This window comes from Hippocampus guttulatus, chromosome 12, assembly GCF_054856545.1.
Source record: "Hippocampus guttulatus isolate MCC_2025c chromosome 12, RoL_Hgut_1.0, whole genome shotgun sequence".
In the NCBI taxonomy this organism is placed as follows: Eukaryota; Metazoa; Chordata; class Actinopteri; order Syngnathiformes; family Syngnathidae; genus Hippocampus; species Hippocampus guttulatus.
The window spans coordinates 10,572,048-10,598,890 of record NC_141272.1 but is presented as its reverse complement, the minus strand read 5'-3'; the positions used below and the strand labels follow the sequence as shown (position 1 = coordinate 10,598,890).

General features: G+C 40.6%; 1 protein-coding gene across 6 annotated transcripts in view; it reads left to right on the top strand.

Annotated features, from left to right (window-relative positions):
• Positions 1-26,843, top strand: part of prkd2 (protein kinase D2) — a 41,407-nt gene that overhangs the window by 5,373 nt on the left and 9,191 nt on the right. For 2 of the 6 annotated variants that reach the window (XM_086125265.1, XM_086125270.1), the window contains 17 exons: positions 13,459-13,597; positions 13,672-13,803; positions 13,920-14,116; positions 15,055-15,238; positions 16,110-16,181; positions 16,466-16,625; positions 16,711-16,822; positions 17,367-17,444; positions 17,533-17,839; positions 18,738-18,790; positions 18,926-18,998; positions 19,195-19,301; positions 20,016-20,177; positions 20,334-20,432; positions 22,561-22,828; positions 22,913-22,998; positions 23,906-26,264. In XM_086125265.1, coding sequence (XP_085981391.1) covers positions 13,459-13,597; positions 13,672-13,803; positions 13,920-14,116; positions 15,055-15,238; positions 16,110-16,181; positions 16,466-16,625; positions 16,711-16,822; positions 17,367-17,444; positions 17,533-17,839; positions 18,738-18,790; positions 18,926-18,998; positions 19,195-19,301; positions 20,016-20,177; positions 20,334-20,432; positions 22,561-22,828; positions 22,913-22,998; positions 23,906-24,130 — 2,454 coding nt within the window. In that variant the 3' untranslated portion in view covers positions 24,131-26,264. Of the gene's footprint in view, positions 1-13,458; positions 13,598-13,671; positions 13,804-13,919; positions 14,117-15,054; positions 15,239-16,109; positions 16,182-16,465; positions 16,626-16,710; positions 16,823-17,366; positions 17,445-17,532; positions 17,840-18,737; positions 18,791-18,925; positions 18,999-19,194; positions 19,302-20,015; positions 20,178-20,333; positions 20,433-22,560; positions 22,829-22,912; positions 22,999-23,567; positions 23,656-23,905; positions 26,265-26,843 lie in introns of those variants that run through there. The other 4 variants (XR_015102439.1, XM_086125266.1, XM_086125267.1 and 1 more) reach the window with 4 other exon arrangements.

The following is a 26,843-nucleotide window of genomic DNA, read 5'->3' as shown; positions in this document are numbered from 1 at the left end:
GCAGTCGTCTTCATTTCTGCCATTGGTTGCGTAATGGTTCACATAACTGGCTTTTATCAGAATCGGAATCGGAATCATCTTTATTGGCCAAGTATGTAGAACACACAAGGAATTTGTCTCCGGTACAACACGCTGCATTAGTATCATCGTAAACAACAAATCATTGAACCATTTTAGAGTAACCAGTAGCAGTATTTGTAGTACAAGAAGAGTGACTACGTCAGTGACTGTTTAAGGAGTTAATGGCTAGAGGGAAGAAGCTGTTTAAGTGTCTACTGGATTTGGTGCGCATGGATCTGTAGCGTCTGCCTGAGGGGAGTAGCTGGAAAAGGTGGTGGGCGGGGTGCGGGGGATCCAGGAGGATTTTCCGTGCCCTTGTCTTGATTCTTGCAGTGTGCAAGTCCTCAAGAGTGGGTAGGGCGGTGCCAACGATTTATTAACCTGGTGTGGGATCAGTTCATAGGCGCTGTGGTCTTAACAATGTCGCTGTGATGGAATGGCAACCAATCCAGAGTGCGGTCAACTTTTTTGGCCTATGTCAGTTGGGATAGGCTTCAGCTCTGTGTCATAACCCTGACTAGAAGGAGGCATCCATTTGTCATACTGTGTGTCTGTGTGGTTATCCCACTTGATTTGCATGTTAGCGAAACGACTCCACATCACTGACCGTTGCCCGTTGTTCCCTTGCTATTTGTGGTGTGCTGCAGAGGAGGAGGTTTAGTCAACACTTGCACATTTGATTATACAAAGCACCGCACTGCTGCCAGGAGACCACAAGCAAGGATGCGCAGGGGTAGTTGAGAAGTTCAGATGACACGATCCATGGAGATGTTTGTTGCTTGTATCCGGAATTGTTACTTTGCGGCTGGAGGCTTGGAGCTTTTGTAATGGATTATACAAGTGTGCCTATTGAGGAGGCCTGTGAATGTGGGATGATGGAGCGAGATCACCACATTTTGAGTTTGGTGCTAACCAGTTTTGTGCCGCACCCAGAATCTCCTCCTGTCTTGCACATATTTACACACACCCAGCATTGTATATTTTATTTTCCCCCTTTTGCTTCCTCCTAGATCAGCAGGTACTTAATGATCAAAACTTTCTCCACCCTTTTAATTAGACTTTTGCGCCATGGAGAGATGACAAGTATTGAACCAAATTCTACCTATTAAGTTCCTCGTTCACTTCCCTGTTGATGTAGGAGACAGTAATAAATGAAAAATGTAATGACACATTTTTTCATTGACAAATATTGTATTTAATTAGTAAAACGGACAACAAAATGAGACCAGAGCTGATTTAAAACGGGCCATAGTTTTGTCATTCATGCAGTCGAAGGGCCCATTCACCATCACAGACTGGTCTCCGTTCGAGAGCCTGCTCCAGAGCTGCCAACTTTTAAGGATTGTTTGTACTTTGAGTAAATCTCTGTACGCAACCTCATGAAAGCCGGAAAAGAAACCACATGGCCAAAACAAAAAAACTACTCAGTAGATCTATGATTATATGCGATCTATGTTTTACAACAAGCTGCTTCCACGCCGCTTCTGCCGGTGTCGCCAGTGACCGAATGCATCGCTGCAGAAGCTAGCAGACAAGTCCAAAGTTAGCTGAAAGCTAACGAGTTGAGGCTTATCACAATCGCTGCCAGTTTTAAGAGATTCATAGCTGCGGCGACAAACAAAGTGAAGCTTCTTTGGCAAATTATGTCCATCGGCGCGCAGACAACCATTGTGTACGAACGACAACTTTATTCATTATAGAATAACAAACAGCGTCTCACTGCCCTGTGTTGTAAAATTGTCTGTTTCAAAATAATTGTCGGAATATGCCAAGCGACCACGGTGAGTGGCATTTTTACTCATTTGTTTTTGTCCTTTCAAGTCTTCTCTTCACATGAATGCTTTCATAAAAACGAAAATAATAATATGAGTTGCATGTCCTTGTGTATGCAGATGCAATGGGCATTGTCAGGATGTAATTCCAAAGTAGCTATTTTCACAAATTTTTTTGATTGCTTTACTCTTTGTATTGAACAAAATATGAATGCTTCACTATATATATATATATATATATATACACACACACAGAAAATACGAGGGGAGCTTTGTTGTTGCGTGGCATGAAGATTATCCGATCTCAAAAGGTAATTATCATTCATATAATACAATGAATCATTTAAAAAAGAAGTCAGGTCGAAAGTGTCATCGTTTAAAATTGTCAACGAGAGTTGTAGCTGATTTTTCGCCTTGGTGTTTGTTGAAACTGAAAACATGTGAAAGCATATTGTAGTTGAGTAGGACCTGTGTTATTCAGTAATTATAACACACTCTTTTAGGATTTTGATCAAGGTTCAAGGGGCCATGGATTTTTGTTCCTTTTTAGGCTACCGTGACTCATGCAAACAGTTGTTAGTCATATGACTGGGGTTCTTCCATGTCCCACGTTTGCCACTCGTGTTTTCTTCCAATTAGAATCCGAAGCCATAGGGGAAGAAACGACAGCTTTTACGTAAAGGAGCTGGAGCGTGCATGAAAGGCGGTGGGATGACTCACGCTTGAACTATGTGTCTATTGTGGCTCTAAGCATGCAGCTTGGTGTGTGTCTGTGTGTGCGTGTGTATCATAGATTAGTTTCAGTGTGGCTTCTGTTGATGATAACTTTGGAGAATTAGGAATTTCAAGTGATGGCCACGTGAAACCCGGCAGTCAAAATCATTTCCAGAGATCTTTTTAAGTTGTCCTGTGGTTATCTTCGGTGCTTTATTACACGCAGTGTTCCCATCGTGAGACTGATACCGTGTTCAGCGGCTGACTATTTAACGACAATGACTGCATTGTCACGCTGCCATTCATTCACAGTCCGGCAAAATGATCAAATGTACCGCTTATCGCATGGAACACTATTGTGGCTGCAAATGACACAAATTATTTATGCCCCATTAAAATATCTTTTATGTGCACGGACAAAAGTCTGAACTGCTCATAATATAGGATGAGATAATATAGAATTCAACATTTTTAATGTCTTCAAATGTCGTCATTTTACTTATCAAGACAATTAAACTTTACAAACATCCATAAAATGGAGTCGAACTATTCATCATCATATCTTGTCGCGCCAGTACTGGATCCATTGCTTGGCAGCATCACTTGTGTCTAAGAGGTCTTGATCTATTGATTGAACTATTGATCGCTTGTCATGAATCCATCAATTTTTCATTGGCACACACAGTGGCTTGATTCCAAGCTTCTGATCAGCTTACCTACACTGGGGCAAGCCACTTGCTGGAGATGAGAATAAGTGACATTCAATATAGCATTGCGTATCTTCTTTATCCTTCAGTCCTTCTATCCTGCCAGATCACGCCTCAGCCATTACCTTTCCCACCCTCCTGAAATGCTTCAAGCGAGATGAAAAGCTTTGTATGTCTGCTTGTACGCACACAGCCATTCGTGTGTATTTTTTTTTTCATTATATCCTACACCATCACTACCATCACAGCCTAGCCTACAGTAAATGTCACCATGAAACCTACCTTCAAACAACCAATGAAGGTGTGCCAGAATTTGGGTGTGCCTGACGCATGAGTCTTGAAATGAAAGTAGGACATACAAAATAAGTGCACCATGTTATTTAGCAAAATTCACAGCTGCCCTCGCCAAAGGGGAAAATCATATTCACAGCCTTTGAATTACAATTTTAAGGAAAACACATCAACTCCTTTTGTTGAAGATAGTCAAAAGATTCTCTGCATTTATGCCACTGGATAAATTCGGGATGGATGTATTGTCCCAAAATTCATATCACAACAAAAAAAATCAATACAAAATCTATCATGAAAGTATTTCAGAATTTGGTTTCATAGGCCCAAAGCAAAATGTATATTGTGTTAAAAAAAAGCAAGAAGTTACAACAAAACAAAGATATCGTGCAATTTTCAGAACATTTATTGTATTATGTATAGAAAGAGGCTTTCAACCTTTATTAGCTCTAGTTCTAGTCAGACTGCTACAAAAAGTGAACTGTACCACCTAAACACTTTTTGTGATGTTTTGCTAATGCACATTTTAAGTTAGCTTAGTAGCTAGCATGACTTCTCCATCATCTCCTGCCTTCTCTTCTTGCTTGGTGCCTACATGATTCGATAATACTTGCCCACCATTAGCTATAACAAACTTGTTAGAAGTGTGGCTTATTCACCGTCATAGAGGCGAGGTTTAGTGTATTTTAGGAGTGGCTGTGCCACCTTGTTTAACCGCTCTGGCTAGCCGCAGCTAGCAGCTGGTCTGGAGCAAGTTAGTTTAGTGCCTAACATTCCCCCAATAGGTCCCGACTAGCTGGGAAAACAGGGAGCATGATTTATGTCGACCAATGTACGGCTGGCAGCTCCTCCAGCTCCATAGTCAGACATGCTCAAAGCCATTTTTGCACAGAGGCAGGTGCAGTCGGAGAGCAAATGTACAGTATATTATATACCTCACATCCCTACCATACATATTTTTTTTTCCTTCAGCAGTCACATCTCTGCCATTCAGATTTACAATAGTTTTGGAATGTTCATTTTACTTTTTATTTCATTTTGAGGAAGTTTTTTGGCTTTTTTAAAATTTCGTTTCAGAGTGGTACAATACATCACGGTATGTATTGTGTAACAAAAATATATTAAAAAATAAAACATCCACAATCAAAAACAGCTGCTGGAAAGCATCCACAGATGTTGGAGTACAATAAGTGCGGCATGTGCACAACTTTTCTTCTTCCAGCTGTTGGCCGCGCTGTAATACCGAAATAAAAGCATTTAAAATCAATCCCCAAGCTCATCTATTATATTAATTGCCAAAGATGAAAACAAAGGATAGATTCGTGATTATTATAGATAGTTTTGAAAACCTAAAATGAAGGTTCAGTTAGTTTTTAAAAGCATTTTCGTTTTTATTTCGTTAACATTTTTTTCAATTTTAGTTTTAGTTCAGTTACATTTAGACTGCATATCCTAATGCTCAATTTGGATGTTGGGGTGAAATCCAATTCTCTTGTCTAATTTGGATCGGACATATGCGATCTGTCCCTTCAGACTGAGGTCGCATTGCAAAATATCCAATATGTATCCGATCTAGGGCCACATATAAAGGTGATCCAGGTTAGATTTTAAAATCGGAATTGAATTGTTCTGTCCGAACAAAAATCAGATACAGGTCACGTCTGGGGGGAAAAAAAAAATCCTATCTTCGTAATATTTGTCTGAAGTCTGAACGTAGCCTTATTTCGTTCGTTTTCATGAACTAAAATAACCTTGCTGCCATTGCGCAAGATGTAATGGCTACATGTTGTATAACATGCTATACAAGTTATGGTGTTTAATTAATTGAGATAGTAGAGAACATTAAAAAAAATTTTTTAGGTACCGGTACGTGAACACGGACAAGCTTTTTTTTGGAAATCCCATTAATTATAGAAACGTAATTAATCCGTGGATTCTCCACAGATAGCATTCTCAGATTGTATCACAGCATGCACAACATGCGCAAGTAAATATTTAATCTCATTTGCTCAATTAATAATGGCAATTACCAAAACATGTACATTTTCAGACAAACAACATAAACAGGTTAAGAGTCATCAAGTTAGAGCAATGTGGGCATCACACCGGAGTTTCCGAGGCTTGAGATGTTATCTCTGCTTGGCTCAGCATGTTCCCTAAGAACAAACATATTTCTTTGTCGCTCTCAAGGCATCTCAGGCAGTGGCGGTTCTGGGGGGGGGCCAACGGGGGCCAGTGCCCCTGTAGCACCGATTCTGGCCCCCCCTGTGGCCCCCCCTCCGAGCGCAGATTACGCAGTCGTGCCGAGTCGCCGACGCGAAAGGTGGAACCAAAGTGCGTGATTTAACATTCTAGACGGACCCTTTAGTGCGCTGCGCCATTTAAAAATGAGCGGGAAAATGAGAAGCAGTCCGCAGAGAAGGAAATTACCACGACACGAGTGCTATTTGCGTGTGTGTGTGTGTGCGCGCGCGTGTGTGTGAGTGTGTGTGTGTGCGCGCGCGTGTGTGTGTGTGTGTAACTTTTTTAGTCTCCCTTTTTATTTTAATTTTTATTTAACAGGATCAATATATAAGACATTGCCTTTTAAAATTTGGATAATTATATGCATGTAAAACATCTAGCTTCAGTGTATTTGCAATTTTTGTCCCCGGCAGGCTGGGGATCATCCCCTGGCTTGAATATTCTCAACAGACGTATTGTTACGCTTGCAGACATTTTAGCCCTCCTAATACTGTTTTTTTCTCATCACTGTAATGTTATGACTACAATTTCAAAGTCTGAAGAAATAAAAAGTCAAATAAGATTTTGAATCTGTCTTTTTAGCCCTGGGTTGAATGTGCCCCCCCATCAAAACCCCTGGCCCCAGCCCGGCCCCCTCAGTGAAATTGATCCAGAACCGCCCCTGATCTCAGGCCATTTGTTGTTTTGGTCCTTCTGGCATCTTCGAGTGGGAAAATAAAAGAAGGCATGCATACCAATTCTAATGAGGGCCATGCTCTTCAATGAACTTCAGATGGCAACACAGCCCCCGTACACTCCAAGCACATGGGTATTTTTTATAGCAGCCGATTGTCAGGCTTTTGCTCTTTCTTAAGCCGCACAACATTCGGTAAATCATATTGTAACATTCGGTAAATCATAATGTACTTTTGTCCATTTTACTGAATATAGAGTAGCAGTCAAAAGTTTAGAAACTCCTTCACAAACAAATGGTGTCACATGCATTAAGAGGTCAAGAAATTCAAGCAAAAAGTCAGTCCAAGTCATAAAATGTCATAACTGACTGAGGGGAAAATATATGTAATTACTGCACTTTTTTCTTTTTAAACAAAATGATCCAGAAAGGTCAAAATGGCCCAAAAATGTCAATTTTTGACCCAAACATCAATGCATCATGCTCTGAGGCACTCCTAATATTTTATTTACCTAATAAAGATAAATGAGAGAAATAATGAAAAATAAAAGAGAAAGTGCAGTTATCGCCACTGCACACACTACAACCACAATCATCCACTTATTGGGATCTAAATACAGGATAATTTTGTTTTGAATTCTGTTACACTGAATGTACTTTGCAACAGCCTTGATTAAGACAAAAAAAAACCACTGCGTTGTTTTCATTTGCTCTCACTTAACACGTTCACATCATGTATTGATTGAAGCGTTATTTTATGTCATCCCCTTTATTATTTATCTTGAGCTCCACTGTCGTAGCAGAACAGAGGTTGATTGAAACCAGAAAGATCCCTTTGCTTTTAACATTTCAACAGAATCCAACCTAACTGCAGAGATGACGGGCGCTGATTGACATCTGGTTCAGTGACATCACGGAGTAGATTCATTCAATGACCCTTACGCCTGCATGCGCACGCACACACACACACACACACACACACTTTCCATTTGTTTGTTTACCCACATTCCCTTTTAGGCCTACCAAGCCCAGCGAGGGACTGTTGTTATGAGCCTTTATGCAATAAAAATGTCAGTCACCATGCCTGTGATTTGATGTTTGGGAAAGACAGCAAATCATGAATTCTCTTTGTGTTGTTAAATCCAGAAAGTCCACTGTAAATACTCCAATCAGGGCAGTGGGAGGAGCACCATTAGAGGAATGACGAGCATTTACGTTGTCTGCTCCATCGTGTGACCTCACTGGGCCTAAAAATAGCAAGCTCATTTTGTTCCATTGTTGGAAGGAGGGGAGGGCATTCTTGCGTTGCACCAGGTTGCTGTGAGGATCTAACGATGGCAGGTCTTTGACGTCTTCACGTGGATGTTGCTACGGAAACGTCTCATTACGCCACTGATGACTTCCATAGAGGTGGTGCTCTTCTTCTAATCCAGTACATGTTAGCAAGGGGAAGAAGCGCAGCCTGACACTGAAGGAAGCAGCGATGATGCTGACTTCATTTGAACAAACACACTGTCGCTGTCAGCCGATTTGATTGATTCCACGGATGCACTTGGAGGTTTAAACAATGTGTGTCACTTGAAGGGATGCAGTCTGTTTCCTTTTGCCTATAAAATAACTTGGATCAGTTTTCTGTTGCTGTAGTCACTTCTGCTGCAGAAACATCATCGCCTTGTTGTCGCGCCATGTAGGGCCAAAAAGTTTCTTGTTGAGCTTCAGCCAACAGATTCTACAGCATTGCAGCGTCTCTGGGATACACCGCATTGTCCAAATACAGAGCCTTGCCCGTTGTTGCCGTGTAACATCTCAACCTTCCCCTCACTCAGTCATCACGCTTTGATCTACTGCAAAAGAAATGTGAACGTTTTGCATGCATCAAAATCTAGTATCAGTTTACATCAGTGTGAACCACAACCCAGACACTTCCCTCAATGTAAGAGGTTTGCAAGCCGTTGAAAGTCAATTGTATTTGTTTGACTTTTAGGTCTGACACCTCATTAGAAGGTATGCTTTGAACGAGTCAAGATTTTTTTGGGTTGTCAACTATGTGATGAAAGTCGTAATACAAAAATAACCTCTTTTGCACCATGGACCGGTTTCACATAAAGATGCTTTTTGATGAAGGAGCATAGAAACATTGACGATGAACCGAGCTCTCGCTAGCACACAATTGTTCTTCTCTGTGTCACTTGACCAACATTTTAGCGGCTAAGATTGGGCTACGATTGGAGCCACTACCTGTGTTCCTCGCCGCCAGTCCTAAGGCACCGCTGGTATGAATCTTTTAAGGGGAGCAGGGATCGGAATAGCCGAAGCTACTGATGCTCTTCCACAAAATAGCCTTTTGTACGCTCGGACCCACACAAGTGTAAGCCGACCATGTCCTCTTTCACTGCTTCACAAAGCGTTTTAGTCTGTCGACGACGGCATTGAACACAATTGGTTTCAAGATGAGAGTGAACCTCTGATTTGTTTCAATTTCAAAATGTTTCCATCATGGAAAATAACCGTAACATTTTTCCATTCATCTTAACATACAAATGTGAAAACATGTTGATTTCCATATGTGAAAACGATGACACTTTCAGTCATAACTTCAATGGTGACTGCGTAACATAACCGCTGTAAAATGTGCAATACCAACTTTGAACAGGGAGGCCATATTTGGACTTTAATTACATAAAATTTAATGCTGCATATGTTTCATGTTCTCGTCATGCCACTTTTTGAGGCTGGTTCTTGTCAGAAATAACTTGGAAAAAAAAAAGCACAAAAGGCAAAGGAGCCTTTATTGTGATATTGACATCAATATTTGGGTTGTTTTCACAAAACTCTTCAGTGATGCTGTGAACGACAGGTTTTTTTTGTGTTTTTTTTTACCCCCCTGTAGTATGCGGTTGTTCATCTGGCAGTGAAGCTGCCTTCATCTGATATCATGTGAACGTTCACACCTGTGTTTGTGACGGCTTGACTGCAGGAGGGGGAAGTGATGGGGAGGACGAAAAGCAGAAGCACACACGGCTTCCTCAGCAGCGCGCACCAGTCATTGTCTTCCTTTGTTGTTCTTCTTGCTCACAGTGCATCATGACATCAACCGAAGCGATTGTTTCTAGAATGTCACTGAATGAACATGACATCAACCAGAACTTGATGCAGGAATGAGGTCTTTTCACATTCACATCCATCCATCCATTTTCCGAACCGCTTGATCCTCACTCGGGTCGCGGGGGGTGCTGGAGCCTATCCCAGCCGTCTCCGGGCAGTAGGCGGGGGACACCCTGAATCAGTTGCCAGCCAATCGCAGGGCACACAGAGACGAACAACCATCCACGCCCACACTCACACCCAGGGACAATTTAGGGCGTCCAATCAGCGTGACATGCATGTCTTTGGAACGTGGGAGGAAACCGGAGCACCCGGAGAAAACCCACGCAGGCCCGGGGAGAACATGCAAACTCCACACAGGGAGGCCGGAGCTGGAATCGAACCCGGTACCTCTGCACTGTGAAACATGACCTTTTTTTTTTTTTTTTGCGGACATCGAATGACTCACTTCCACATCGCGTCTGTGATGTCACCTGCATCATATGACCCAACGTTGGCGGTCAAGAGTTGCACTCAGTGTGGCATTAGATTTGCGTATGTGACAGAATATACAATATAAGATTAGCAAACCTTTATTTGTCTCACAATGGAGAAATTCCCAGCCCCAGTCATTTGCCGCTCACCTTTCACTCTCAATAGCCGCACTCCGTGACCTCACACTGATATATCGCTGTCGTGATTTCATCCGATGAGAAAGGCGGCTTTACGTGTGCATTGTGTACACAAAGATGTTGAGTGGATTTTTAATAAAGAGCTGACTGGACTATGCTTTGTTGACGTAATTGGCCGCTGCACTAAGCAACGGCAACACAAAGGGAAGTTGAATTCATGGTCCTTTTTATACCTGTATTCCATATATGGAATGTACTTCCCATGCCCTTTTGCCATACACGTTCTTAAAGTGGGGGTACGGTGCAAACAATGCATTTCTTGCTGTCATGATGAAGTGTGAATACCATCCGGTTTATAGAATGCAGATTGTAACTATTGAATGTGTCGTGTGCAATTTATTAACTCTGCCATATAATTTTTTTTCCATCTGCATTTGTTTCTGTTAGCATGGAGCACTACATTTTTTCCCCCCCAAAATAGTTTGTGGAGAGGTGGGATTCACATTAAGAAAGAAGCAATGAAATGTCACATTTTTATGACAAACTCAGATCGGAGGTGGTTTGAATCCAAATTACAAATTTTCAGCCGAGCTGGAAGTCACTAGGCTCTACCGTGTCACATTCCAGTTACAGTTAGCTAGCGTATTTGCAAAAGTTGAATGACTTCAAGTGTGACTGTAATAAAAAATACTGTGTAATGTATTTATAAAAAGAGGCATGATGACGGATGATAATTATACTGTCCAAATGTCATGTGACTCGATAATATGATCCTAAGACAAGGCTACTGCACTTGTGGTTAGAACGCTGTGTATGTTTTGGATGGCCTGGACGGGACATGTTAACCATATGTTTACATCTAAGGACAAGGGGTCATAATAATCATAAACAATCATAAAAATGTCAAAATTACAGCTTAACTTGCAGTTTTGTCATATTTTATTGATTTAGATTGAAATTACGTACATGAATAGACTCGACATGATACTAAGGTCGTTCAAGTTGGGCGCGAATTATTTATTTATTTATTTCCCCCCACCCCACAATGTTTCAGGAAGTCAAGATATCGATAGATTGAATCTACAAAGTCCAGTCTGTACTCACAAGACCGTGATTCCCAAATGGAAGAAAGTAGGTCAGTCAAGTCATTCGTCATGATAGCCATCACTGGCCGCCTTTAACGTGACATTAGGTTACTACACGGGACGTGCCTGGCTAAATTATCAAAGCGTCTTAACATCTTTTTCTACTTACAGCCTCTCTTAAATTTCCTGCCCTTATTACTTTTCGGTGCATAAATATGCACAGCTCGATGAATGAGTGCAAAAGAAGATTAGAGATTGCTTGAAAGGATCCAAAGAAAACGGGAGATGTTGATGGAAGGGAAACATGGGAGGGCGGGGGGAGGTGGAGGTAAAGAAGGCCTTATTCATAATTCATTTCAGGCATAATGGCCTCGTTGGCCCGAAGAACTGCAGGTATAGTGAAGAAACCTAATCCCCGGTAACCCAAATCCAGGCCAGAGACACAGCCCAGTCTCCAAGATAAGATATCTACATGACACCATATAGTGTACACGCACGGATTCTCCAGCCTATTTGCTCTCTGTGGACTGCACATCTCTCTTTCAAAAAGACAGCTAACCTCTCACCTTACAATGTTCACGCTAACATTGGCCGCTCATTTAATTGCAATACAAACAACATCCCTTTCCCCTGATGACTCAGTCTAAAGTACATTTCCCACCACTCTCTCTATCTGGTAGCTGTCAGAAAAGGAAAAGAAAGCAGTTAATTTTCTCAGAGGCGACTAGAATACTCCCCACAGACGAACACCAAAGACTTTTGGGCCGCTAAGATGTTACTGCTGCCATTGTGGTTAGCACACTGTGTATCTTTTGCGTGTCCTGGACATGGCGGCTTGCTTTTCTTGGCTGTTTGGGCATGATGAGCGCACTAATAGTTGCAGCGCGGAGTTAAAAAAAAGAAATAAAGGAGCTGGGACTCAACTACTGTTCTGAGGGCTGTGGGTGATTATAATTATGGGTACACGTATTAGTAGCTGCTATTTCTTGTTTGTGTCAGTGCTGGGCCCTGATGCATGTAGTTTTTATATTTCGTGTGTTTGTGTCTGTGTCTGTCTTTTGGAGTCTGGTTGTGGGGGGAAAATATTTATATTTTTATTAAACTGTATTACACATTATATGGCAGCTGTGGTAAGCAATAATGCAGATACACATTTTGCAGGGACGCTACTTTATATTGGTGAGTCTTTGACTGCAGCTGACATGACTAATGAACATACAATTACCCATGACCTCTTAATATTCACTCTCTTGATATTAAAAGATCCATCCATTCGTTTTTCTACCCATTCTCCTGTTCAGGGTTATGGATGAGCTTGAACAGGCACACCTATATACTCTCACTTTCACACTTGTGGGTATTTACAGTCTTCACTTGACCAAATGCACATGGTTTGGAGTAAACTGGAGGACCCAGAGATGAATTCAAAAACATGATTTGAACCCAGACATGCTAACCACATGGTGTAAATCTGGGCTGTCTGGGCCACTTCTAGCACCGCTGATAGACAAACCTTCAAGCATGCGGCAGACATTTTCTGGAACCACAATGCTGATTATACTGTATATTTGTGTGCGTTTTTGTGAGAAAAAGATGGGTGATGCTGTTTTAAAAGATGCTGTGTGCCTTGGTAAGGGATTGTGTCCATCCGAGGCGTAGACCAGGGTTATGCTTCCTGTATATTGCTAACTCTTGACCATGGGGTGAACCTTGACTCCAACACAGGAAAACAAACAGCATTCCTCTTCTTGCCCCACATGTATCATCTTGGATGTGATATTGTTGGGACTGTCAAACTGGTTAGCCTGAAATTTTACTATTATAGGAAACAGCTCATAACTAATGTCTGCAAGCAGGGCTGCACAATACTTTGTAATTATTGTGAGCCTGCTTAAATTGCTACATGAAAAAAAAATCGTATTTCTTTCATTAGAGCATGAAAATTTCATTTCTTTAGTGTATGTTAATTGCTATGTTCAACACCCATATTGTGCATCGTATGTTTGTGGACACTTTCCATCGTGTATTACTGAATATGTGATATCTTCTGTGATCATTTTTAATTTAATTACCTTTTTAAGAATGAACTAGTAAAAAAACATGCCTCGGGCAGCTTGAAGAAATAATCCAAGTCTTGTTTTGCAATTTCCACACAGCCCAATGAACAGATGCGTTCTGTTCTCATCTTGTATGTTACAGTTCCCCGAGTGTGGCTTCTATGGTATCTATGATAAGATTTTGCTGTTTAAGCACGACACATCAACCAGTAACATCCTGCAGCTGGTGAAAACTGCAGGTGATATTCAGGAGGGAGATCTGGTGGAGGTGGTGCTTTCTGGTAAGCAGCAAAAAAAAAAAAAAGATTTTTTATATGTTTAGACCTTATCTATAAATGGATTCTTTTTCTTTTAGCGGCAGCCACATCAGAAGATTTCCAGATTCGGCCCCACGCTCTCAACGTACACTCCTATCGGGCCCCTGCCTTTTGCGATCATTGTGGAGAGATGTTGTTTGGACTAGTCAGACAAGGGCTTAAGTGTGATGGTGAGAACACTTTTTTTTTAATCCGTAAAATGATGTCACAGGATGTCGTCCTCACATTCATCACTCTCCCTTGCTGTAATAATCCCCGGTTCCTTATTTTGTGGTTCCCCCTGCAGGGTGTGGACTGAACTACCATAAGCGGTGCGCATTCAGCATTCCAAATAACTGTCGCGCTCGGAAGAGACGCCTGTCCACCACCTCTGTGAACAGCAGCCAGTCTCTGCGCCTCTCGACCAGCGAGTCCGCTTACAGCGTCGGGACCACGTCTACCAGCACCGAAGACTCTGGCCTGGTCCGTTCACACACGCAAATGGTACTATTAACCCTTCAAAGTACCCACACGGACATGCTTGGGAATTTAGAATAGTCTTTTCCAAGATGCTTGGTTGTTGTCCAATTTAGAAAATAAAATCTGTGAACAGGGGAATGCATTTTAAATTTCTTAACTGTCTAACATAACCAACCCAATCTAACATAAAACCCACTCCATTCTTTAATCTGTGCATTTATATTATCAAAAGCCCCGTAATATTTGAATTAGGAGTGATTATTTTTTTAGAATAGGTTAATTATATTTATTATATTTAGTACTTTTTAATTAATTTACTGTATCTCCTTCAACAATTCATTAGTTGATTTATTATGAATAATACAAGAAATGTATTGTTAAATCTAAGAGTTTTACATAAATCTAAGTATAATTACATAATTTACAATAACAATTTTTTTCATGAAAAAGAACTATGATTATCATTATTATTATTAAAGCAAAATATTGTCAAATTTAATTGTTTAAAAAAATTTTTTTTTAAAGCTCATCACCTGACCTGGCCCATTTGTCTATTTTAAAAGTCAGTTCTGGTCCTTCAGCACATAACTTTTCCAAGCTCTGATTCAGAGTCTTCAGTGAACCTACTATGCATGTTTTGGGGATAGCTGAGGACGCCTGAGAAAAACCTTGAAATCGCGGGGAGAAAATGCAAACCCCATAGAAGGACAGGAGCCGAGATTCAAACTCCAAAGCTCATTCTGGAACTGGGACGGATGCTCACTGTTAATGTTAAAACATAAAAATAATTATGGATTGAACACCAAGTGATGCATACAACAGCTAAAGTACAGAAGAAGATGAATGTTTATGATGTATAAAGTATGTGCTTTGTAGCCAAGTCTCTTCATGTAAAGAAAACACACACACACACACACACATATATAGCCTCAATCCCCTTCTTTCCTCCCTTTTTACAATAGCCTCGGACCCCGAGTGAGGCCCGGCGCTTTTACACGGGCCGACCCGTGCAATTGGACAAGATCCTGATGAGCAAGGTGAAAGTGCCACACACGTTCGCCGTCCACTCGTACACGCGTCCGACAGTGTGCCAGTACTGCAAGCGGCTCCTTCGAGGGATCTTTAGGCAGGGCCTGCAGTGCAAAGGTGAGTGCAAATATAATAGTATACACACTCACACACACACACACACACACACACACACACACACACACACGTCACACTATATTTAGGGCTGAAACAATTAATTGAATAATTCAATTCCGAAAAAAAAAGTCAGAGCAAAATTTCTGCCACGAAGCTTTGTAGTGATTGTTTTTCCGCACTTTCTAATGTTACTTCGTATTCACCCACAACTCTGAGTATAAACGTGGCGCAATGATGGAGATCTAAGCAGGAAAGAGGGCATAAAAGACAAGGCAATGTCGAAAGTTTGGGAGATTTCAAACTTCAATAGACAAAGTGCAATATGTTTACTGAGAAGCAGAACTATCTACTGTACCACAACAGCAACATAATATAAAGATGTCGCTAATTTAATACTGTATAGTCTTCCACCGTTAGTTGGAACATATTGTAATGCGCCCGCAAGTGGTCAAGGAATAGACACATCCGTCGGTGCCATGTGTTCAACAAACATAAAATAATACAAACCACATTCATACATAAGCATCGATGGCCATGCAGGCTGGCTATAAAAGTTAGTTAACTGCTCAGCTCTTTGCTGACTCCTGCTTACTCACCAGCGCAGGGCCCCACCTTTTAAAGCCACACACACTTAAAGGCACAGCTATGATAGTGAGGACCATAGGAGGGACGGCAGCCCCAAGGGGACCAAAAAAAAACGCTCCTCACATGCACGTTTTGTTATTTAATCATGCAAAATTAATTTGTATCCAATTAACTGATGGAATAATCCGTAGACTAATTGATTTAAAAAATGTTTGATACCAGCAGCTCTCTCAGTATGACATCAATCTTTTTTTTTCTTCTTTTTTTTTTTGCCTATTGTTCTCAGACTGCAAGTTCAACTGCCATAAACGGTGTGCATACAAAGTTCCTAATGACTGTCTTGGTGAAACCATAGGAGGTAGGTGAACATGGAGACGTAATAATTGCTTTGCTAGAATGCTAACCTTGCTCGAGTTAGTAAAAAAGTCACATTTGCATGCTTGTACAAATTAATAACCTTCATGAACAGAACTGGACAGGAGCTCATTCCCACAAATCTCAACCAGAAATAACAGCCCTAAGTCTGCATGCATGCGTGCTGATTGGTTGTCATCCAAATTTAAAAAACAAACAAACAAACAAATCAGGCTTTTGTAGAACACATTTGCACTCAACTCCGTTTTCCCTTTTTAATGCTGCCAGACATGTTGAGTCCCACCGCTGACCCTGAGGTACCCATGGACTACACCAGCGACTACGACGCCTCAGACAAGTCATCTATGGATGACTCGGACGAGTCTTGCAGCATCCCAGGCTCCTTTTCTCCCAAGAGCAACCAGGGTGGAGTCAGTGCAGACCAGAGGTATTCAAAGAGAACATAAAACATTTCCCACATTGAGCCTAACTTCATATTCAAATGAACACCTGCATTCGATGCTTCTTCCCAGTGTTTACATTCCACTCATGAGGGTGGTCCAATCAGTGAGGCAAACAACTCGTCGATCCAGCACAGCTATCAAGGAGGGCTGGATGGTTCACTACAGCAACAAGGACACACTGGTACCTTCTTACCATTACAAAATGATCTCAGTTATGTGGTTCCCTTTTTGTCCTTTCCTCTAGCTTCCTGGTCTTTCTAGTCCTTTTATCTCTGCTGTTTGTTTACTTTTTTTTTTATTGGTTAGCACGACTGTGCCAAAAACACACAACTAATATCTATGACACTATATTTTTCATGCCTCTTGAAAACAAAATCCAGACATACACAGTGAGGAGGTGGGGGGGGGGGGGGGGGTCTATCTATGAACGTGTACCATTTGGTGGTGATCTACTTTATAATCATACAACCTTGGCAGAGGTTTGCACTGGATTTCTCATTCTAGTTTTTACTTACAGTATTTTTATTTCTATCTTGCTGCACCGCTAATGCTTGGTCGGTCATCGCTCTCTTTTTTTCTTTCTTCTTTCTTGTCACTCTTAATTTCTCCACCTCTTAGCCTTCCTATCACCTGGCCATTCTTCTTCTTCTCTTCCTCCTAGACGTCAAGTGTCAAACTTTCCCACTCCTCCCCTGACATATCCTCTTGGTGCGCTACCCTAACAGAGAAAGAGACACTACTGGCGTCTGGACTGTAAGTGCATCATCCTTTTCCAGAACAACACCTCAAACAAATACTACAAGGTAAGTCCAGAATGCTCAATTGCATTGTAGAATGTCACAATTCTTGTATACCACCATTGTTTTGTGTCATCCTGGATCTTCCATGTAGGAGATCCCTCTATCTGAAATCCTGGAGGTGCGACCTGCCGGCAACTTCACCCTGGTGCCCTCCGGTACAAACGCGCATTGCTTCGAGATCATCACGGGCACCATGTGCTACTTTGTGGGGGAGGACTCCAACACCCCTGCCCCACTGTCCCCTCAGCATGCCCAGCCACCTCCCTCCCCTAGCCAAGTGGCACCCAACAGTGGCATTGGGCGTGAGGTGGCCAAGGCGTGGGAGAGCGCCATTCGTCAGGCCCTCATGCCGGTCATCTTCCAGGATGCCCCTCCAGCGGAGGGAAACGCCACTCACAGTGAGTCACGCCTCCACTGAGGTAGTTTTGTCAAGAAAAGATTTGGTTGTTGCTGAGTTTGGCAAATACATGTATTTACACTTGGAACCTGCATATACAGTAATACAGGGTCTCCTAAAAGTCACTCTACAGTGCACTTCTTTTATTTGATTTCAATTCAGGTATCATTCTTACATGTGACATTTGACAGCCTAAGTGTTGCAGTATTTATAAGCCTTGCAATGTCTTTCTGTCCCCTACTGCTTGCTGTTCAGCGCCACTTTGAAAAGCTTTATGGCCGTCACACTGCTCCAACACAATAATAGCACAGTTTGTCCTATCCATGACAATTTTTTCAAAGAATTATTCCCCCCGACATAATTTTGATCAAAGTGTTCAAGCAGAAGCGAATGTTCAACACCTTGAAGTCGGTACAGATAAGGCTTTATAACTCTCTGAAGCATCTACCAAATCAAACCTTTGTAGATGCGGAGTTCCATTGGCATCTACTGGGTGGTTTTTAAAAAACGGATCTTGTTTTGAGAAACTTGCTATGCATATCCTAAGTCGGAGCAGTGTGAAATCCAAGAAGCTTCTCAAACTGGCACTGAACTGCAGCCGGGAACAGAAAAACGTCATCCCACCTGGCAAGTTTGCAGTGCTGCCTCAGTGTCAATTGGCGAGACATCAGCAAAGGAATTATATGATTACAAAAATTGCAAAGCCTCATGTCAGTCTGAATGACACCTGAAACGAAATAGAAAAGGTGAAGTGTATAATGACTTTTAGCGACACCCTGTATTGTATATTAGCATACTGCTAATACTGTAAAGGTATATCAAAATTCCCCCTTCTCAAAGTTTTGGGTGGTTTTTTTCCCCCACATGTACGTCACATAACATGCACATTTCCTCTTTAGGACAAGCCTCCGTTAGCATTTCTGTATCCAACAGTCAAATCCAAGAGAATGTGGTAAGTTGTTGTTTTTTTTTTGTCCACGAATGTCATTATCCTCTCGGGGGGTGGGGGGGGGGGGGGGGCAAAGACTCATCTGAATAATCACCTACCATATATGGTTGTTAATGCTTTTAATGTGCCTTCCTGCAGGACATTGGAACAGTGTACCAGATATTTGCAGATGAAGTTCTGGGTTCTGGACAATTTGGAGTTGTGTATGGAGGTATGACCCTTGACATGAGCTTTCACGTTTAAAAAAAAAAAAGTCCAGGATGATTGTGTAAAATAACCATGCAAATACACCTCCTACCCTATCAAGTCAAGTTAGCTTTTATTGTCAAATATGCTCTATGTGCAACATACTATCTGTTTGCTAGCTGAAATAGGTATAGTCCTAACTGCCAAATTTCTCCCATCAGGTAAACACCGGAAGACTGGGAGGGACGTGGCCGTCAAAGTTATTGATAAGCTCCGCTTCCCAACTAAGCAGGAGAGTCAGTTGAGGAACGAGGTTGCCATTCTACAGGTAAACGCAAGCTACACTGCTTCAAAACACACAATAGAATCTTTGTTGTTGTGTTGTGCCAGTTTGATTGATATTCTTATCAATGCTTCTGTTCACCTATTATGAGTATAAACGGAAGCAAAAGCCAAATTCAACTTTACCATTACTTAAGAGTCAGTTTGGGCGTTATCTTTGATGCAGGGATGGGCAAATTTAGTGCTCAACGGCTGTGTTTGACTGATGGGCCAGGTCATTTATAAATGAGGTAAAAGCAAATGTGTACACAAAATATGTTCAAAATTTAATTGAAATGCATACTAACTGTTTGGCATGGCATCATCTCAATTTTATCAGCTCTTGGAATGAAAATGCATTTACTCTAGTCACGTAAACATTAAAACTGATGTTCTGATCTTTGTTTTAGACACAACATAGTCAAAATGTTTTGATTCCAAAAAAAACAACAACACTTTTTGTAATGTTAAACACTGCTCATATATGACCAGATGGGGGCGACAAAGGCTGATATCGCTCCATTAAAAATGTGTGTAGAATCAATAACTGTCATCCCCTGAAGTTTAGCAGTCATTATCTTCCCCTTGATTGTTGTCACTTATCTGTCCTCTTTGCCAAGATTTATATTCTCCCTCTTCAGTGCAATGTGCATCTCAGGCTTGCTTAGCCTTGCCTAGTGCCTTCTAAATCACTAAAAACATAATTGGAATCTCTTTTCAGAGTTTGCGCCACTTGGGCATCGTAAATCTGGAGTGTATGTTCGAGACCCCGGAGAAGGTGTTTGTTGTCATGGAGAAGCTCCATGGCGACATGCTCGAGATGATCCTCTCCAGCGAGAAAGGGCGACTGCCTGAGAGGCTCACCAAATTTCTCATCACTCAGGTGTGCATGAGCGCCGGCATACACGGAATTGATGTCATTACATATGCTTGTGTGCGTGCTGCTTGTGGTTTTGCTCTCATGGTGTCAGACACGATGACATTTGAAAATGTGTTTCTATGTGACCTCCTTTGCGTGTGTGTGCGTGCGTGCATGTAGATTCTTGCAGCCTTGCGACACCTGCACTTTAAGAACATCGTTCACTGCGATCTCAAACCTGAGAATGTGCTGCTTGCCTCTGCTGATCCTTTTCCCCAGGTAGGAAAACAAGTCGCAAAAACATCCATCAAACAAAATGATTTTCTCTTCTGTTTTTTTTTGGGACTGCAAATTTATTTTTCGTAATTCGTGGACATGTTACAAGAAAGTTACTTAGTCGAGCAGTTATCCTCAACCACTGCGGGAAATGTTGAAATTTCACTTAATTGGACAATGGCAGTTATGGAGTTTGTGGAAGCAATAGCCACTAATATAGACAACAAAGAATTTACTGTTGGGGTTTTCCTAGATCTAAAAAAAGCTTTTGACACAATAGATCACAGTATATTATTGAAAAAACTAGAAAGATATGGCATTAGAGGTGTATCTTATAAATGGATAAAAAGTTATTTAGAAAACAGATATCAGTACGTGCAACTCAACAATAAAAAAACGAATCAACTGAAAATCACTCACGGAGTTCCTCAGGGGTCAGTGCTTGGTCCAAAACTATTCATCTTATATATAAATGATATCTGCAAGGTCTCAAAACAATTTAAATGTGTCCTATTTGCTGATGATACAACTTTCTACTGTTCTGGAATAAATCTGAAACAGCTCCTGACAACCGTAGAAAACGAATTAACAAATTAAAAAACTGGTTCGACAGAAATAAATTGTCACTTAACCTGAAAAAATCGAAGTTAATTGTTTTTGGCACAAGACCAATCAAACACCAAGCTAAAATTATGGTAAACTCAATTGAGATAGAAAGAGCGTATGAAACCAAGTTTCTCGGATAAGTAATAGACTCAAAACTATGTTGGAAGCCACATATCGATAACGTAAAAAGAAAAATAGCCAAAACCGTAGGGATCCTCTACAAAACCAAGGAAGTGCTAAATAAGAGATCTTTGTACACATTATACACTTCATTATTATTACCATATATGACCTACTGTGTGGAAATATGGGGAAATGCCTGCAAAACAAACACACTCCCTATTCTCAACCTACAAAAAAAAGCAATTCGAATTATTAATAGATCAAAATATACGGAACCCACAAATCCACTATTTATCAAATTAAATACGATGAAATTTTATGACCTGGTTGACTTTAAAATCGCCCAATTAATGTACAAAGCACACAATAACCTGCTCTGCCAAAACATTCAGAAGTTTTTCGAAATTCGAGAAAGCAGCTATGATTTAAGAGGTACCAACTTATTCAAAAAACTCAAAACAAGAACAAACATCAAGCAAAGAAGTGTATCTATCAAAGGTGTTAATCTGTGGAATAATCTCGAAACGGACCTGAAAATGAGTAAATCGCTTGCTGAGTTCAAAAACAAATTCAAAAAAATAGTACAAACAACCTACATCAATCAGAGTTAAAATGATGAATTCAAAACATTAAATATAATGATAAATCAGAACTAAGTTGATAAATAGAGAAAGGTATATAAATATCCATTATGAATACAAGAGAAAATTGACACAAGAGTGTCAGGGTGTGGAAGTATATAATCCCGATACAAACCAAAAGTTGTAAAAATATCACGGTTAAGGGTAAAGTATGAGCCTTAATGGAGACTTCTTTCTTCTTACTTTTTTCTTTTCTGATTGATATAAAAATGATTTATTAGATACAATCACATAACGGGGTAGGACTAGATAAGTTTTTTACTTCTTCCTACTCCCTTGAACATAATAACTGTGTTGAATGAAGATTGATTTCTTTCTTTTTACTTTTTTTATCTACCTTATTTTCTGTCAAATTATTACTGTATATATGTTTTATGTTCAATAAACAAACAAAAAAAAAAGAAAATGTTTGTTTGTTCACAGCAAATGATGCATCTTTGCCCGTTTTACACTGTATATAATTTGTCTTTAACTAAAAACAACTCAACAACAGGCGTGGCACTTTACAATTATGTTCGATAATATAAAAAATATATATATAATCTGGCTAGCCATTGTTTGGATGAACTGTTTTTTTTAGACTGAGTAAGTAATATGCTGTGTATATTATTATGAATAAAAGTATTATGCTATTGATATGTTTCTATGTTTGTTTCCTGTATGTAATGATGTATTTGTATTTTGGAATGTATATGTAGTTTCCGTGAAACTGTAGTGCATACACTGTTACTAAAGTGTTCCTGCCCTATTTCTCCTCTCAGGTAAAACTGTGTGATTTTGGCTTTGCCCGAATCATAGGGGAGAAGTCGTTCCGTCGCTCGGTGGTCGGCACGCCGGCCTACCTCGCCCCGGAGGTCCTGCTGAACCAGGGCTACAACCGCTCACTGGACATGTGGTCTGTTGGCGTCATCATGTACGTCAGCCTTAGCGGGACGTTCCCTTTTAATGAGGATGAAGATATCAATGACCAGATACACAACGCTGCCTTCATGTATCCTTCCAACCCATGGAAACAGATCTCCTGCGATGGTAGAAACATCTGTGGGGGGGAGGAGTTTTTTTTTGTTGTTGTTGTTGTGTGAGCTTTGTTTATATTATCCCTTTGGTTTCCAGCCATTGATTTGATCAACAACCTGCTGCAAGTCAAGATGAGGAAGCGCTACAGCGTCGACAAGAGTCTCAGCCATGCTTACTTACAGGTAAAAATGCTCCGATCCTACGCCCCAATCAAAAGCCGACAGTGTGTCTTATAATCCGATGTTTATATATATGGATCAATATTTAGATTTCTTGGATGTACTATTTTAAATGTTCTCTAAAGCGCCTTGCTGCAGCAGTTGTGAAAGCTCTATATAAATAAAGCTGTATTGTATTGCATTGTATTGTAGCTTCATCTAGTGGATACATAATGCAACCACAGCCACTATTGTAGCTTCTATTCTATGCACCTTATAATGCAGTGCGCCCTAGACATGAAAAACAGTTTTAAAACAGTCCATTCGTTGAAGGTGTGCCTTATACTCTGAAGCGCCTTATAGTGTGGAAAATACGGTATGGTATGAAAATGCGAAAAACATACTTTAATGAACATTTAGAACAAATATTAAAGGTGTAATTAATTTAAGATTGATCGCAAGTTATGGAAATCATGGAATTAATTACGATTAAAAAAATGTACGACTGAAAGTCGTGATATGTGAATATACTTAATTTCGCTCACAAGATAAAGTATTTTTCGTAATATTTATTTTTCTTTCGATCTATTCAGACAACATTGCATCATCCATCCTTCCATTTTCGAAAGCGCATGTCTTCATGAGGCTGCGGCTGAGCTGGAGCCTATCCCTGCTGACTTTGAACGGTTATTACTGCAAAAACATACATGAATAAACATATTCTAAAAGCTACAAAATTTGATCATGACTGGGATGAATGGCAAGTGATGATTGATGAGGAAAAAAATTGTTTCGGGTCATTCAAGTTCTCATCGACACACCCTCACTCAGACGGCCTCGAATGTGCTGGCTCCATGACACACTAAAAGCCCCTTTCAACTTTTGATCAAATTCCAATGAGACTCAATCTCCGTTGTCTCGTCCCTCTCAGGACTATCAGACATGGCTGGACCTGCGAGAGCTGGAGACCAAGCTGGGTGAGCGTTACATCACCCACGAGAGCGACGACAGCCGCTGGCAATCGTTCGCTCACCAGTACACTCTGACGTACCCCGCTCACCTCGTGGCCCCACCTCCCGCGCCCGCCTCGGACGACGAAGAGGGCAAAGAAGACACAGAAGTGCAAGTCCTCACTGAGCGGGTCAGCATTCTCTGAAGGTCCACAAGGTGTGTTAGGACCAAGTTGTTCTCCTAATAGTGTTTACACAGTCATCACAGTTATCAGCCGTATGACAGCACTTCATTTGTCACAAGTCCAATTTTCTCCAAGCAGCCTCATTCCAATCATCTTCTTTTGAAATTGCTTTTGGAAGTGTTACTTTTTTTTTCTTTTGTTCATAAAGTTATCCGAATAAATCAACGAAAAGTAGTAATATTTTGGTATGGGATCAATATCACGATAAAGTGCCTTTGGTGACCTCATCAGAATGACTCCGTTGTCATGAAAATGTAGCGGGAAAATGAAACTCTGAGATTTCATAAAATAACAAAACATCTGCACACTAACCAGTACAATGATACATCTCTTAAAATGTGTTTCCTTCATTTAATTTTTTTTTTCCTTCAAATTGGATGCATGTGATTTTTGTAATTTCCCACACACTGCTCTGCTCGCTACACCATTTGTAGTCAGTGGTTAAATGATACTAAATCAGAAATGTTTACATAGCTTTTTGGTACGCAAGAAATTATTTGATGAAACCGGTCATTTTGATCACGCATCTCCTATTTTCATCATCATATAGCTGTCCATTATGGAGTAATTGCCCCTTTAACAAACCCACTGACGTCTACAGTGACATAGCTGCCGGCATTTGTGTTTCCGCAATGGAGCCTGAAACAGTGGCTACTGTACAGTAAATATTTCCACTTATGTTTCAGACTTTTCGTATTACGATTGTCGTTGAATGTTGTGAAGCTTAACATGTCCACTCTGTCGTAGTGAAATATCAACTGATATTGAGACCATTCAGAAATTTCATGACGACTACATTACAAATAATTGTGACCTGAATCCTGTTGCTAAGTTTGAGTCACACATGAATGAAGTCCAGTTCAGGTTTTTGGGTGGGGATAAATTCGATCTTATTTTGTAAGTCATTCACCACATTACAAAAACAAATGCAACTTGTAATATGAACGGAGTGTGTTTACAGAAGCAAATATGGCGCCACATTTCTGGTAGTTTAAGGATTTCGTGGTTGGACTGACCAGTCTCCCCATATATTTATCAGTTTCTGATGTTTGATGACGTATCGGTCGAATCCGCTCGAAATCAGCATTCAGACTGCAGTCGCATCGGTTACTGAACCGATTAACTTGCAAGTGCGAAAGAATTTTCGGAATTGTACCGTTCACAGACACACGAAAGAAAATCTGATAAACATCTCACACTTTATGGGCAAAACAAATCAGAGTTGACCCGGAGGATGAACAAAGCCAAAGTGAAGGTCAACCATGTGCTCATTTCATGCTAACATTAGCAAAAGAGCTCACATCTTCTGTTGTTTGCATGTATATCGTCTGCTTGCAGAAAAGCTTGACCGGGGGTGCGTTTCTTACAGCATGTCATCGACTGAAAATGAAGATTCAATGGAAAATCTCGTTTTGTTTGGTGAAACGCGAAAGCCTCAAAGGCACCTTATGGTGATATTGACTTGTAGAGAAAAAAAAAAGAATATCTTCCCATCAGTTGGCTCCATGAATGGAAACATTTGGATTGGTCGTGTATTATAATGACGTGAAAAATGGTGCCACTAAATGGTGAAAAATAGCAATTGCATGATTTGATGAGGCGCTTTGAAGTGACTCAAGATTTGCGTGTGTTGTGGTCATTTCCTGTGCAACTGGAAGTATTGATTGGGTGACAACACGTCTTCCTGTAATTAATACAAACCACAATCATAACACTCTTTGGAAACTTCAAACGTTTCTGCCAGGAAGCAGGCGGGCAGTGCTTGCAGTGATTTTTTTTTTCCATTTTCCCTCACCGTTTAAATGGCATTCTTTGTATACGTGCGCGAGAACGCGCCTTCCCTCTGTTGTGGTAAGGATCTATCTTTTGTAGCGGGAATGTAACTTGATTATCTATTATCTGCCATGCCGATGGGTTGCATGTTTGCATAGCGTCCAGTGATGTCGATTCAGTGTAAAATGTAGTGTTGCTTTCATTATGACAGTCCTCTGCATGTGTACCGTGAGGTTGGTGTAGTGTCCAATTTCTCGACAAAAAGTGGATGATGATGATGATGCTAGACTTTGTAGCACAATACAAACCTAGAGAATGACTCTCTTTTTGTTTTGTCCTTTTTTTTTTTTTAATCCACTTTCATTCAAATGCAAGGGAAGATGACAAATAAACAAACACTACCACAAACAGCTGCCACTGGAAAAGTGTTTTGACAAAATAACATGTCATAACCTTCGCGGTCACCTTAACAGTATCGTGTTTTGTCGCTTCTCTTTTTCCTTTCATGGATCAGACATCTGCAGACAACGTTTTCAATATCGAGTCATTAAGATGTCCTTTCGGCTCAGAGCAGGCTGATTGTGTGCACAAAGAAACTAGTTGTTAATATGTCTGAATATTCAAAAAGAAAAAAAGATCTATTTATTCATTCATAGAGCACTTTAGAAACAAGCTGCAGACAGATTGCTGTTCTTAAAGTCATAACCGGACATGGAAAAACAAAGACAGTTAAAACAATAAACCACATTAAACAGTAAATCAAATAAAAGAACCCAAAACGACAGGAAAAACAAAATAATTGAGTTTTTAATCACTTTTCTAGATTTTAGATGGAAAAGTTAAAGGCCAGGGCACCCCGGTGGTCTAGTGGTTAGTGCGTCGACCTCACAGTGCAGAGATC